The 14,941-nt window shown below is 39.5% G+C and overlaps 1 protein-coding gene across 2 annotated transcripts; it reads right to left on the bottom strand.

Moving 5' to 3' along the window:
• Positions 1–979: 979 nt before the first annotated feature.
• Positions 980–13,712, bottom strand: D2HGDH (D-2-hydroxyglutarate dehydrogenase). 2 transcript variants are annotated; one of them, XM_039320576.1, is made up of 10 exons: positions 12,962–13,712; positions 11,098–11,504; positions 10,666–10,723; positions 8,479–8,618; positions 7,684–7,877; positions 7,260–7,428; positions 5,483–5,655; positions 3,913–4,029; positions 2,379–2,544; positions 980–1,371 (listed from the first exon to the last, which is right to left on the bottom strand). In XM_039320576.1, the coding sequence occupies exons 2-10, from the start codon at positions 11,495–11,497 to the stop codon at positions 1,109–1,111; spliced, it is 1,680 nt and encodes a 559-aa protein (XP_039176510.1). In that variant the 5' UTR covers positions 11,498–11,504; positions 12,962–13,712; the 3' UTR covers positions 980–1,108. The 2 variants fall into 2 exon arrangements, with proteins under 2 accessions (XP_039176510.1, XP_039176511.1); XM_039320577.1 differs by having other exon boundaries at positions 3,913–4,055; positions 5,512–5,655; positions 12,962–13,709.
• Between the last annotated feature and the right edge of the window lie 1,229 nt (positions 13,713–14,941).

Below are 14,941 nucleotides of genomic sequence, written 5' to 3' on the forward strand. Positions count from 1 at the left end.
TAAAAATGGGAATCTAGAATATCTCATTGTCCTCATCAAAATCTACAAAGAGATTATAAAATCACAATATGAGAGATCATGGTAAAATAAACTGGTTCAGATTGACAAAAGAATGAGACTCTCCCTGTGGACTTCTGGTTTGCCATCATGGCATCTGCGGAGGCAAGAAGGCGAGCTCTGTCTTCTGTGTCCACTTTCGTTCTGCTAGGGGACCCCGGAAAGGGTTTAAAGTCACCCTGTAGGGGCGACGAGCAAGGAGGGGACCCCCGTTTGATTGCAGCAGGGCGGCAAACCTTTTTGATCCAGGGAAGCCCTCCAAACCAGCAGAGGAAAGACCGGCCATAGTAATATGGCTCATCACTGCTGACAGCTGAAGTCAAAATCACCATCAAGCATCTTTAAAGCAGCACAGATGAAACTAGGTGAGATCTGATCTTCTCTTTAAGACTTTAAATATTTTTTCCTGTAAAAGCTGCCCAAAGTATTTTTCCCCCTGTGAGGAGAGAGGGAAGGGAATTTCTACCCCACCCTCTAAAAAAGCGGTGACTAACTACCCAGGGGAGCAACTATAAGAACAATTTTAATTCAACTGGATGTATATGCTTTGGAAACTTGGGGACTATTCTTATTGGAGACATTTGTTTTTATGTAAAAAAAAAAGAAATAAGACTTGAAAAACCATCATAAAAACTTTGGACTTAAAAAGCTTTACACAGCATCGGTGACATCTTAGTGAAGTATGGTATTACAACTTCTTATTGCCTAAAAGAGACTTGGCTTGAAGCCCAGAAGACTCCAGAAAAAACTTATCTGACCTTGACAGCTACCACCTGTAAAAAACTCAGCTGCAAAGAAGGAATTTCTGAGCGGCATAACTGGCCTGTTACGTATTCTACTAATTAGGTACTGGACTTTTTCTTCTAAAGCTGCCAACATTTTCATTCAGATTAGAAAGTAAAACTGTGGTCTGGGAAGTTAATACAGTTCAATTGTTTTATTATTCCTTCTTTTAAAAAAATAGAAAATTGGCTCTGGCTTCAGAGTTCATTTATAAAAAGACCTGATACACCATACTTCAAGCAACAGATCAATTCTTTCAAAAGAATCATCATACAGCCTTTGACGGTAATGTTTTATAAGGGTTTAAAATTCCTTTAGGATCTAACATAACCTTGAATTGCTGCATGAGAAGAACTGCCTCTTTGGGCTTACTGTAATGGATATAATGTTTCTTCTTGAAACCTAGGCCATGTTCTGCACTGATGCTTCCATAATATTGTGACACCCACTCATACACATATGGCTCAATGGCATCCCGAAGAGAATGACTATAGGACTCTGCTGTGACATTCAGGTGCAAGTTTCCATCTCCTGTCAAAGCAAACCAGAAATAAGAATTGATTTCAAAAGAAGAAAATAGACAATACAGTTATTCTCTGTCTGTGATATGCATAATACTGAGAATTGGTTTCAAAAGAGAAAGCAGACAATACTTTACTAATTCCTTAGCTGTGATATGCAATAATATTTTTTATTAAAATGCACCAATTTCCATACTCCTTTGCAGTTAACTGGAGATGGTAGAAATGGTAAGCCAACATGTTGCAATATTTTGATCTTCTCTGGAAATGCTGAAATCTATTCTAAACATGGGATCATACCAGTCTACCATAGTTCATAGCTTTATTTTTGAACAAAAAAGAACTAAAATATATAACTATCATATTCTTCAAAGATAGAAAAAAATACAGAGGGACACTAGTTTCTTGGTAGCAGGCATCTGTGTTTAATCTTTGTGCATAACTTTGCATGTTCACTTTCAGTTATCATGCTAGATCTTTATCCATATTTGTTATAAAGCCTGGCCTTCTGTCCCTTTCAAAAACGCTCCCTATAAGCTGCTAGAACAACACTGCCAATCTGCACCTTCCGTAAGGTTTGTTCATGGTCTTAGGAAATAATGCCCTATATCCATGTTGAGTGGTCTCTTTCTGAAATTTCCTGCCCAAAGAACTCGTATGACTTCAGCATTTCCAGAGAAAATCACCCAAATTATTACAATCTGGCAATGGATTATTTCATTTTTAATTTTTAAAACATAATTTATTCTGGGCCAACAACACTTCCTCATCTAATATGCATGCTTATGGTAATTATGTCAGGTCAGCAAATATTATATCTTTGCTGCAGATGCCTGAACCACACACAAATACACCAACTTGACTGAGACCAAAAGATAATGGTTTAAAATTATCTAACAATTGAAAACTGAAGTGAGATTTAAATCCAGAACTGAAACACAATCAGTGATTTTGCTACAATGATTCAAAATCCAAATAATCCATAATTAAGGTTTTTATCACCATATTGGAACTCACCTAGATGTCCATAGCCAACGACATTCTTAGCAGCTGTACCCAGACGTACTTTCATGTCAGTCACAAGATCATAGAGTTTTTCGACAGGGAGTGAAATGTCATATTTATAAACAACTCCATCACATGTCAGGGCTTCTGTGATCCGTTCCCGTAAAGCCCATAATGCCTGTAATCGACCAGATATATTGTTTGGAAGAAACAATACCACACTGGCATTCTTAAAGAACATATGATTGACAAAAGTTATAGGTTTAACTGTGTTTTTATGTTGTTCTCATTTCTGAATGTTGTATTATTTTTATTGGTTTGTTCCACTGTATTCTGCTTTAGATTATTTTTTAATGAAAACCAAGTTAAAAAGAACATACAATAAGTAATTTACATTATATTCATTTAGATGAGCACATTGAGCAGCAATGCTTGCACAGAAAACATCAGCACTATAGGATTTGGGGCCAAAAGGTCTTGTGTATAAATCAGGGATAGGAGGCACATTTGGAATTACACTCTTCCAATATGACTGACATACCTTCTATAGAGAAAGGCAATTACTTATTCACAAAATATGTACCATTCTATGTGGCCTGGCCCCCAAACCTCCATTTACTAAAAAGCAATTTGATGAAATAGCTCCCATCTCCTTTAGACCCAAAATTCACTCTGCAACTCAAGTTATCTTTGTCTTTTGTCTTTTTTCTATCTCTGGGCCTATTTCCAAACAAAACATTAAATTGCAGCCTTTCAACCACTTTTTTTAATTGTGTAGCATATAGTATATGGGACTGATAAGGGGTTTAGAGGCATTCTTGTATGAAACATTAGACTAGAAGCAAAGATGGGACAACTTTTTAAATCTAGAAACTGCACTATGATCTTTTGTCTTCCTTGAGGGTTTAGGAGATGATGGCCAATGATACTGAGTCTTTAAAATACAAAACATGTAAATTTTAGACTCACTCATTCTGTGGGATTCTGAGGATTATAGATGGGTACTGGTAGTCACACAAGACCCACAGATTGAGGGTAATTTCTGCAATAGAGCAGTCACACTCCCAGGTCCTATAAGATGATTTTCTTTGAGCGATGGAACCCAAAGTGCATCTACTGTGCCTGATCATACTAGAACATCATTAAGATTTGGAAATAACATTCCCTCAGATAATCTAGAACAGGAGTCCCCAACCCTCAGTCTGTGGATCACTGCTGGGCCACGACATGCCAGCAAGCAGTCCACACAAACAAGGAAAGCCCCATCCACGGGATGCAGGCAGCACACAAAACCACACACCTTCTGGTCTGCAGAAACACCTCTCTCCACGGAACCGGTCCCTGGTGCCCAAAAGGTTGGGGACCCTTGATCTAGAAAGTTCTCTGAGACTCCAACTGAGCCACATTGTAGTGTTTGAATTTAGCATTTAATGATCACTTATTAAAACTACATGGCCAGTAGTTGCAAATTCAATTTATGTATGTTTCAAATTTAAATCATATTTGAATCCAAACCAAACATGTTAGTAAGAAAGGAAAAAAATACCTTTATCTTTTTTCCTTCTGAGGCCAGAGTTCCATCTGCTACCAAATCTGAGCCCATTACATGTTCCAGGAAATGGCTGAGTTTTTCCTCATCATGAGTAGAATTGGAGCCTGAAGTCTCAATTAACACATAAAAAGGACTTTCTAGGTTTACAAAAAGCAGAATTAAAGAGTCATATAGTTTCAAACAAATACATCTACTGGAGCTCTGATATTTATATATAAAAATCAAGTTAAATTTCCTAGATTATGAAAATTGAATAATATAGAGTTGGGACACACACATACACTCAAAGTCCTACTGTAGGGATGGGATGTTGCTGGGAGAGATGAGCAAAGAATGTCAGGAGTGTATGCCAATATTCCCAGCAGGGTCACCCAAAGTGTGAAAGTTATCCCAGCTGCCCAGCTAAAGTCAAAGAGTACAGTGAAAAAATAGGACTAAAATTAAATATAAAGAAGACCAAATTAATGACAAAAGATACAACAGCCAGCCTTAGAATTAACAATGAAGATACTGAAGTATGGGATCAGCCATCACCATAAAGGAACAAGCAGTCAAGAAATACACCCCACACCAGTAATTGGTAGAGCAGCCGTGAAGACTTTGGAAAATATATTTAAATACCGTGATGCTGGCTAGGGAATTCTGGGGATTGAAGCCCATATATTTTAAAGTTATCAAAGTTGGGAAGCACTAGTCTATACCTACAAAGATCAGAATCATGCCAGCCATAGTATTCCCAGTGACATTCTAAGGAAGCAAAAGTTGGACTTTAAAAAAACAGGATGGGAAGAATATTGATGCTTTTGAACTTTGGGGTTGGTAAAGACACCTGAGAATATTGTGCATAGCTTAGAAAACCAATGGAGCATCAATAAATCAACCCAAAGTTCTCACTCAGGGCATAAATAGCCTGGCTCAAATTATCCTATTATCAACATATTGCTTGGAGAATGGAAATTCTCTCTCTTCATAAAGATCATCCTCTTTATTCACTACATGTTATGCCAAATTATCTTCTGTAATTCTATAACATCAATGACCCTTACATTTTAGCCAAGATCATGAACAATGGTTAATATAATCTTTATGATCAAATTTCAAGAATCTCTGGCTCCAATTAGCAGAATGAAGAAATAGGTCCAGAACACAGAACAATGGCAAATCACATTTTGAAAGCATGTGAACTAAAGTATAACATCTACAGAGAGATGCTTTTAATAAATCAAGTATTATTTAAGCGTACTCAGAGATTATAAACTCCCTCCTAAGTCTCTTAACTGTTCTACATTAACTTAAACTATAAATTAAGGAAATTGGCAATCACTTTTCCCTGATATCATAATAAATTGGACTTTTGTTAAAGTCATAGGTTTAATAATGATTTTTAAAAAACAATAAATATTCTCATGCAAGATCACAATATCTACATCATCATGTAACTCTGAGCAAAATATATTGAAGAACTAAATTAATTTAGGTAACAGGGAAGCAAATTAAGTACAAATGAATCTAGTACATTTAAAGCCAGCCATCAAATTATTTAAGCAAAAATAAATATGCATACATAGGAATCCATTTGGGAGCAGTTGGTACCTGCTACTGGGTTGGTCAGTTTCAGATGTCTCTCTACCAACTTCATGCATCCATTGTCCATGAACTCATAAGCAGACAGAATCTCTCCCAGCATATCCTTGCAGATTGTGAAGGTTCTCAGGACCTGAGAGAAACTTGGGCAAGCTTTATGGTGAAAGCAAAAACCACAGAAAATAAGTAAGAAGGCACATAAAAATAAAAAATGGTATCTATTCTTTCTTTTTCTTTAAATATGTAATTTTACCTTAATTCATTCTACCTTTACTCCAAGTTTAATAAAAGAAAATGAAACTGACAGAGTCATTTCTACAAAACTAAAATAGGTAATAGAAATTTAACTGTTCTCATTTAGAGTGCATGAAAAGCAGAAATTAATCGATTCCCCTAGCTTTCACAAACGAAGGCAAACAAACGTATCCCAGGACAATGTTGCAGAATCCAATCTGGATCAGTCACCAGGACCAGAGGTTTTGTCTTCCAAGCTTTCGGATTTGTGCCAGAGTCCCCATCCTCAGGGGACTTCAGGGAACACACAGAAATTCCCTGAGGGTGGGCTCTAGCACGAGCTCAGAAGACAAAACCTCTGGTCCCGGTAACTGACCCAGATTGGACCCCCTAGCTTTGCTTGACACTCCCCCTCCCCAAACAAATATCACCAACTGAAAACATCCACTATCCATCTTAATATGATGAAACAGAGCTGGAGGAAAAGCTGAATTCTGACATTTGCTCTGTTTAGGCCCAAGTGTTTTGTAAATGTGTTCAATGGGAATATGACTCTTTGCTGATATGTGTGCCATTCCAAAAAAGTACTAAAGTCATGTTCAAAAGCATCCCAGACAAGAGCTGAACAGGTGTGGGAAAAGACACACTATGAAACATCAGAGCAAGATCTTCTCTCTTCCCAACATCATCATGCACTGCCCCCACCCTGCGGCCTATCAGCAGCTATTCAGGCTGATTCAAGTTTTGCAACCAGGAATAGCTTGGAGATTTGGTAGGTACTGGGCAAGAGCCTGGTTTTAAAGACCTAGACTTACCCATTGCCCAAATCAGAATGGACCCAGAAGAAAGTAGCCAGGCCTCAAAGGGCACCAGAACTAATAGGACCAATAGATTCCCAGGTTGAACCCATCCCTTAGAAGCCACTCGACTGCATCACCAACAAATTAGTTGGTATAACACATTATATTACATACGTGGCAAAACCTATGTCAAAATAAGGAGGAAAGTGTTACTTCAAAACCAGTACAACTAAGAACAACTTAAAGGTGCCCCAGAAATGGAGTGAAGGTATAGTAAAGGCAACTCATAAAGGCACAGAGGAAAAAAGGAGGTAGCCAGATGTGGTTTTGTTGTAGTTTTAGGTACAAGTAAGGAATTAGTTTATTTCACATCAGAGCTGTGATTTGTCATTGACACAGTTTTGAGGTGGCATCTATAAATTAGACAAGATTCATGATAATTTCATTTCATATTCAGTTATTATTTCAGGATGCCCTGATTTCTTACATCTGCATGTGGCTTCCATGCCAATAGTAAAAAGCAGTTTGCTAATGGCATAAATTTTCTCCATTCTCATCCCTGTTTCTATGAATAACACTGGTGATCACATCAAATAGTTACAAAACCTAAATATAAGAAAGTAGCTTTGATAAACTAACTGCTGCCTCAGATGCATTCTTCCTGTGCAACTCTTGGAAGTACAAAAAGTGCATCTAAAAACAAGAGACAGGAATGACTCGCACCAAGAAATGCCAGATTCACAGCATTTGGTTTCCGTGGACAGAGAATGGACACAGCAGTGACCATCCCCAAAGTCCCCTCTGAGCCAATGAAAAGCTGCTTCAAGTCATAGCCAGTATTGTCTTTCCGCAGCGATGCCAAACAGTTCAGGATGGAACCATCAGCCAGCACCTAAAAGAGGACAAACTTTGGTCCATCATTAATGAATCAGCTTTATTTCAAATAGATCAATACAATGTTTTTATTTTAAATTTTGTTTATGATGGTTACACAGGCTGAACTAAAGAAACAGTATATTCTAAGTTGTATTTTTGTAGAAAAAAAGGTAGTACTACCTTTGCAATAGAATAAAGAATAAATGGTAGAGAATAATTATTATTTTTTTAAATTAAAAAACAGAAAGCGCTTTTTTGAATTTCAACTTACCACTTCTAATCCAAGAACTGTCCCTCGAAGGGACCCATACCTCAGGAGGCGCAAGCCCCCTGCATTTGTAGCTACATTTCCTCCGATATGGCAACTGCCCTTGGCTCCAAGGTCAAGAGGCATGACAAAACTCTTTGACTCCAAATATTGGTTGAGGTTCTCTAAAATGCAGCCAGCCTGGCAAATCAGGATTCCTGGGACATAAATATCAAGTTACAGTATGTCAGATAAAAATAATTCTCTTTCTAATGGAGAAGTTTTCTCAAAATTCAGGCATAAAACAAGCTAGTTGGATTTGTGGGATACAATTAATAATCAAAGATCTAGCAGCTGCTTCTTCACAACTGGCTAAGCTCAATTAATTTTAATTTGACCCAGTTATTTTCATTTAGCATGCTGCCTAACGCAGTCTCTGGTGAATTTATGGCTCAATATATTGGGCAAAACAAGAAAAGGAAATAAATTTAAAAGTGTAGTATGAACTCAGTTGGATCACCTTGAGTAGGTCACTATCTCTTCAACTAACCTTCCTTATAATAGTAAGGTGACTATTATATATGCAAGATCCTTTCTTAGACTAGAGAACACTTTGAAGTCTTCAAAGGTATGGCTGAGGATGCAGACTTTTAAATAGCTTTATCTCCTGTACTTAGATTTTTTTTTTCCTGTTGTTATAGGCGTGGAGGGGGGAGAGAACAATTTTATCAGGCTTTCTAAGTCTGGAAACCATGTTCCCTGAAAAGAAAATTCTATCAAGCCACCAGATTTGCCTCTCAAACCTTGACAAGAATTTACCAGAAATATGGTCAAAACTGATGATCTGGTTCATAAGTCCTGTGGAAAGAATGATCTCATCAAAGACAGGAACACTGCCACCAACAAGGCCGGTATTGCCTCCCTGAGGATTCACGGCCAAGTTCTTCTCATTGCAGTATCTGAAAAGGAACATTTTACTATTCTAGAAGTTAAAAATGCTGCATCCATGACACGATTATTTTAGGTCTCCCCAGATCAAGTCAGAATAAACTTTCTGGCTTCTAGTCAGAAAGTCAATATGATTCCTTTATTAACACATGGGGATGGCTAGAAGTGGGAGTTCATCCAAAATTCAGGAAATGATTGTCAACATTTACAGCTAGTCCTCACCTTACAACCAGGACCATTCAAAGTCATAACAGCACTGAAAAAAGTAATTTACCACCAGTTCTTGTACTTATGACCATTGAGGCATCCCCATGGTCATCAAAATTCAGGCATTTGGCAACCCACATGTATTTACAATGGTTGCAGTGTCCTGGGGTCATGTGATTGCCATTGGTGACCTTCCCCGTCACCTTTTGAGAAGCAAAATTAATGCAGGAAGCCAGATTTGTTTAATAACCATGTGATTCACTTAACAACTAGTGATTCACTTAACAACCATGTCAAAAAGGTTGTAAAATCAAGTGTGACTCACTTAACAACCACCCTGCTTACTAACAAAAATTCTGGTCCCAATTGTGGCCATATGTTGAGAACCACCTGTAATTGTCAGCATTCAGTACACATTTGTACTAAAGGCTTTCAGCATTTGGTATATATTTAGTTGATATTGCTTCTTCAAATGGTGATGTGCTTGCACACATGGATGTGCAAATATGACCTAGGAGAATCTGCAGCTGTTTTCTAGGAGAGTTGATATGCAGAGCTCTCTTTGACTCTAGATCAGCGGTTCTCAACCTATGGGTCGCAACCCCATTTGGGGTCGATCGACCATTTTTCAGGGGTCGCCAAAGAAGGCGATCCACCATTTCCTCCCCTCAGGGGGTGGCGCCGCGCATGCGCGCCACGCACAGGGGGCGCCGCCACGCATGCGCGCCACGCACGGGGGGCGCCACCACGCATGCGCACCACACATGGGGGCGCTACCACGCATGCGCACTGCACATGCACGGCCCCGCCCCATGCGCGCGGCGCCGCACATGCGCAGAACATTTGTGTGACGGGGGTTGCCGTCACACAAACATTGAGAACCACTGCTCTAGATGCTTCTATACACTATAGATGTATAAATGCTTCCTGACTGAAGGCTTCTACTGCTTCCAGTCCAAAGATACCAAGCAGCTATTCCATCATTTTTCCACTTTTGGAGGAAAGGCTACAGTAGTAAAAAAAAAGATTAAAATGTTGGGAAATTTGGAAAGATTATAGTCAACAATATTTAAATCTTCTATAAAAACCATTTGTTTGTGGGAGGGGATTAAACAAATGCATGCTGAGTCTGAAAGCAATCTAGGGTAGAAAAATCCATCTATCTGGAAGCACAATTTTGACAGTATTTTTTATCTGTTCTAAGGTTATAAGATATTCTTAAAAGCACAAGGCTGATATACTCGGAGGATTCCTTAGTGTTGTCTCAGTTTTTCTTTTTAAAGAACAATTGAGTCAACTGAAAAGTGCAGAGAATTGTTCTGTGTTCCCACATAAAAATTACTTGTTCATCAATTAAGAGACTATGACAAGATCCAGGAGATAAAAATTACTGTGATATTTTATTCTCTATATGCAGTAATTAAAAGTTTTCTTCTATCCTCTTAAACATCAATTCATTTATCATATAAGACCTTGCTTATTATGAGGAGTTTTTCCTACTTAATGCACCTTAAACAATACTAACTGTTCTTTACCTGCTCCAGTCTTTACACTGATAGTTCAGTTACCAAAGTGATTGAGGGAGGGAGAGAGGGAGGGAGGAGAGTCAAGGAGGCTGTGGAAGAGGGAGGGAGGGGGGGGAGAGAGAGAAAAATGGAAAGAAAACTTTTCTTCAAAAACTACAATCCTAACTCCTGAATCATTCAGTCTTCAGAAATGTAACAGGACGTGGCCCATTTTGCTTCATTATATACTCTGTTCTTCACACGTGTATGAACAATACAGAAGGCACGTTCTTCTAAATAACAAAATTTCTAACACTGTACACTATGTTCAAAGAAACATATTTACTTGAGAATCTGAGACATTTCCATTGTTGTCCGTGGCTTTAGCAGTACTGTACTGCAGCCTGCAATGGAAATAAGATGAGAATTCTATTACAAGCATGATTTAAGTTTTTTTTTTTCTTAATCCAATTACCTAACCCTTCATGCGCAGGGTTGGATGGGGGAGAGGGAAGTTCAGTGTTATCTTTAATTTTAACCCCCCTCCGGTTTTCCCATCACTTATTTCTTAATTAAAAAAAAAAGATAGCTACGTAATGTAATTTAGTTGGTATTACACTATGGATACTCCTATGCACTATAATTTCCTCTTCAATGCCAGATTTATCCTTAAATAATGCTTTGAACTAAAGACCTGTCCTATGTTGTTTGCAGAATGCTTTATCAGGATGGCAACTATAGCAATGTCCAGTTGTAAAAAAAAATTAAAATGATTTACCTCTCACAGACTTTAGCCAGTCCACATTGAAAGGTTTGAGTTCCTCTGCATCAGTAATGACCCTCCCAGGCAAAAGGTGCTCAAAGAAAGTTAAATCAGAATCAGAAATATGGGCAAAGGGCAGCCTCTCTACCCCATACCGTTCACAGGTGAGCATTACTTCCTGGAGATGAAGTTGGCTGGTGTGCAGATTTCTCTTCGCTATGTTGCCGATGCTCCACTGGAGAGAAGGTAAGAGCAGAAGTGTCTTCACTGGTTCTGTGGCTTTTTTTTCGATTCTGGATAGAGCAGCAATCCTAGTCCATATGCTCCTAGTTTTTCTCTGGCATCTGGTAGCCAACCTGGGTACAGTTCCAATGTACTGAAATAGACAATGCCAGACAAGGCTGGAAAAAGCCATAATCAACCTGAAACACAAAAATAACCAGATTGAATCCCTCTTTCCAAAAAGCTCCCATCACATTTTTCACTTTTTAAAAAATGAAGACCATTTCAAATGAAGACCATTTAGAAAGTCATAGTCATACACAGATCACATGATACAACAATTTGCTAAGTTACTCTAGGGCCATGGTGGCGAACCTATGGCACATGTGCCACAGGTGATACCCAGAGCCCTCTCTGTGGGCACGCGCGCCCTCGCCCCAGTCCTAGACCTTCAGCTGGGTTTTATAAAACCTTTTCGCTTTAGGCCTCCGTCGCTGTGTGCAAAACCCCCCCAAAACGATCGATCAATCAATTTCAACTTTTCGCAGGAAAAAAAAAGATCTCGCAAAGTTGGAATTGATTGAACTTTTTAGTCCCACCCAGTCTGCCGTTACCATTGCAGTCACGCCCACCCAACGGGCCACACCCACCCAATGGGCCACACCCACCCAGCACCCTACGATACATAAGTGGGTTTTGGGTTGCAGTTTGGGCACTCGGTCTGTAAAAGGTTCACCATCACTGCTCTAGGGGGTCAGAGACTAAAAATCACAATTGACTTCACCTATCCTGTTTTTTCTACATTGCTATGTAGGAGAAAATACATTTTCAATAAAATGTAATTGTATTAATTCTGCAAGTTGAGTGATGTGAATAATTAATCGCCTGTGCTCCCATACATGAAAGGTCCTCATTCAAAATACAGTTCAGTATTTGAAATGACATTTTTACTATAGAAGAAATAAATATGAAAACTCATTTTACAAACAAAGCATGCACAAAGTGCAAAATATCCCCAGAAATGGGCATGGAAGTTTGGCTGTTTGGGTGCAAACCATAAATGAGACTAAATCAGATAAGCCTTCTAAGTTTTACTTTTCCTATCTTCAAATTATTTCATCACTTTACTTAACACAGTAGTTAAATGAATACAGGTTCAGCAGTGTTTCCCAATCTTGACAATTTCCGAATATAGTACATTAATTCCAGGTGCTTTGGAGTTCTCCACTTGGCAGGTCATTGTGGCAGAGAATTCTGCTAGCTGAAATCCAGAAAACGAACTTTGACATTTGGCTTGAACATCCCTTTTTTAACCCACTTCCTGCTAACTGGAAAATTTCAAAAATTGCACTCTCTTTTGTGACCTCGAACTGGCTTGCAATCGGATTTATTATTCTTTTTACGATTGCTAGGACTTAAATAGGAAAGGGAACAAACGAGGGGGGCAAAGCCAGAGCTCGCTGCTCGTTTTTTTCGAGCTGTCGAGAAAATTATATCAGGCGTTTAGAGCAGAAGGAGCACGGGAATCGCAGGCCCTGGAAGAAAATTCTGATCCACTGTAGCAAAGTGTTAGGGAGGGGAAAGGAAGGGAAGAGTGTCACCAGGCGGAAGTTTCTTCTGTGCGCCTCGCAGGCAGCAGTCATTGCCATGTACTCACTTTTGCACCAGACCAGGGCCGACCTTTCCCTCTCGGGTAGAATTAGGCAGTCCCTTGTTCGCTCCGCCCCATCTTTACGAGTAAAGAAGCGACACGCCACGCTCGTCGCCTAAGAGCGATTGAATCGATCGGATACAGATGCCGGTGGTGTTCCTGCTTGCCGACTTTTTCCTCGCAGCGCGGCATCTCTGCCTTTTAAGATGCTGTATCCGCTCCGCCGATTCAGAACAGAAGCTTCTCAATCTATCCGCCACAGCCTAACGCCTCCCAAAGCTGTCAGAGGCAGCAGAAATACAATCCTTTGCCGTTTGAAAATTTAACGAATGTGAAGCATTTCTTTAAAAAAAATGGTAAAAGTTGACATGTTAATATGCTGGTTAACGCTCGTATTAAAATAGCGGATGCTTCGGGAAAGAGTCTTAAAAGTGAAATTATCCTGCCCTTCTCACTCGACTTTTGGCCGTAATAGAAAAGTGGGGGAGAGAGAAATGTGTTCAATTTCCCACATTTCTGTGACTTTAAAATGTAACTGGAAAGTCAGTAAATAACACCAATTCTCATTCTCAGTTCAGACTCAGGAATTTAGGAAGAGCGGTTAAGGCGTTGGCCAAGCTTGCTGGCTGGGTCTTTCTGGGAGTTGAAGTCTACACATTTTAAAACGTTGCTGAGGTTGAGAAACACTGGATTAAGGCAGAGCTCCCCAACCTTTTGGGCACCAGAGACTGGTTCTGTGGTGAAAGGTTTTTCCATGGACCGGAAAGTGTGTGGTTTTGTGTGCTGCCTGCATCCCACAGATTGGCTTGTTTGTGCAGACCGGTTGCTGGCATGCCACGGACCGGTACTGGTTCACGGACTAGGGGCTGGGGACCACTGGATTACGGTGTCAAGAGTCAAAATTCAAACTGCAATCATCTGATGATTCCAGATGTGCTGGAACTATTTCTTGAATCCCCTGAATTCTAGTCTTTCTGGAAGGCACAAAGTTGGCAGAAGCTGTGCTGTTATATCATTCTTGCTGGATAGTAGCTACCATGCAAGATTTTACTAAGCTAGCATTTCTGGTTAAGGTAATGCCATTAAAATCAAGAAGTTGTAAGATAATGATAGTGTCACCTGTTCTAGGATTCTCTCTATCCCGCACTGCTTTAATTAATCTGCATTTAATATGCACTTGCACTTAACGTGGACTAGAAAGGAAGTAGGTAGCCAGCTCAGCCCTTTCAGAACTGATGATCATGATTTTGTTGCCGAATGGTACCATAAAATATGTGATTGTTTGTTTTTGCTACCATGATTTGTAAACAACTTTATAAATGTAATGTATTTTTGAAAATACAGTGATGTCATTCATCCAGGTCCTAGTGAGATGTTAGTTGGGCATTTCAAATTTAATTCAAATTTTATTATTAGATCTACCATTGAACTGAACTGAGTTGCAAAAGTAGAGATTTGTTATCAGGATTTCACTTGGATTTAAAATCTCCAACTAAAATCAAGGCCAAATTTAGAAATGTAAAGTTTTAGTGGAGGATTACAAAATCCTCTAATCACCTAAGAAAGGATTGATCTGATAAATCATCCAATGCAGGGAGATTAATTACTAGAATAGGGTTGAATTTTAGTCTATAGAAATGGACATTAAATTAAACATTGTGACTGAAACAACTGCTAGAAGCGTGGATGAATTTAAAGTGGTTATGCTGCCAAATGTGCAACCTTTAAGCTAGATCTGGGGTATCAAACTCAATTTCATTGAGGGCCGCATCAGCATTGCGGTTGTCCTTGGGGGGGACGGGTAGGTGTGGCCAGGGTGGGCACGGCCTACTGGGTGAGCGTGGCTGGAGTGGGTGTGGCCTGCTGGATGGGCATGGCCAGCTCTACATCATTTGCGTCAAGGGTGCCTGTGGGGGTCTGGGTAGGAGTGGGACAGATCTGAGGGTCTCTGGAAGAAGGGGGTGGGACCAGGGCAAGCGCCAAGGC

The sequence above is a fragment of the Crotalus tigris genome, unplaced genomic scaffold, assembly GCF_016545835.1.
Source record: "Crotalus tigris isolate CLP2741 ecotype Arizona unplaced genomic scaffold, ASM1654583v1 scf7180000023658.1318691, whole genome shotgun sequence".
Classification (NCBI taxonomy): domain Eukaryota; kingdom Metazoa; phylum Chordata; class Lepidosauria; order Squamata; family Viperidae; genus Crotalus; species Crotalus tigris.

Excerpts from the sequence above, each read along its gene's own strand:
- D2HGDH (XM_039320576.1), bottom strand. The coding sequence starts at position 11,497 with ATGGCTTTTTCCAGCCTTGTCTGGCATTGTCTATTTCAGTACATTGGA. Across the intron at positions 7,429-7,683 it reads CAGTTCTTGGATTAGAAGTG|GTGCTGGCTGATGGTTCCAT; the intron begins GTAAGTTGAAAT and ends GTCCTCTTTTAG. Across the intron at positions 1,372-2,378 it reads CGTTGGCTATGGACATCTAG|GAGATGGAAACTTGCACCTG; the intron begins GTGAGTTCCAAT and ends TTGCTTTGACAG.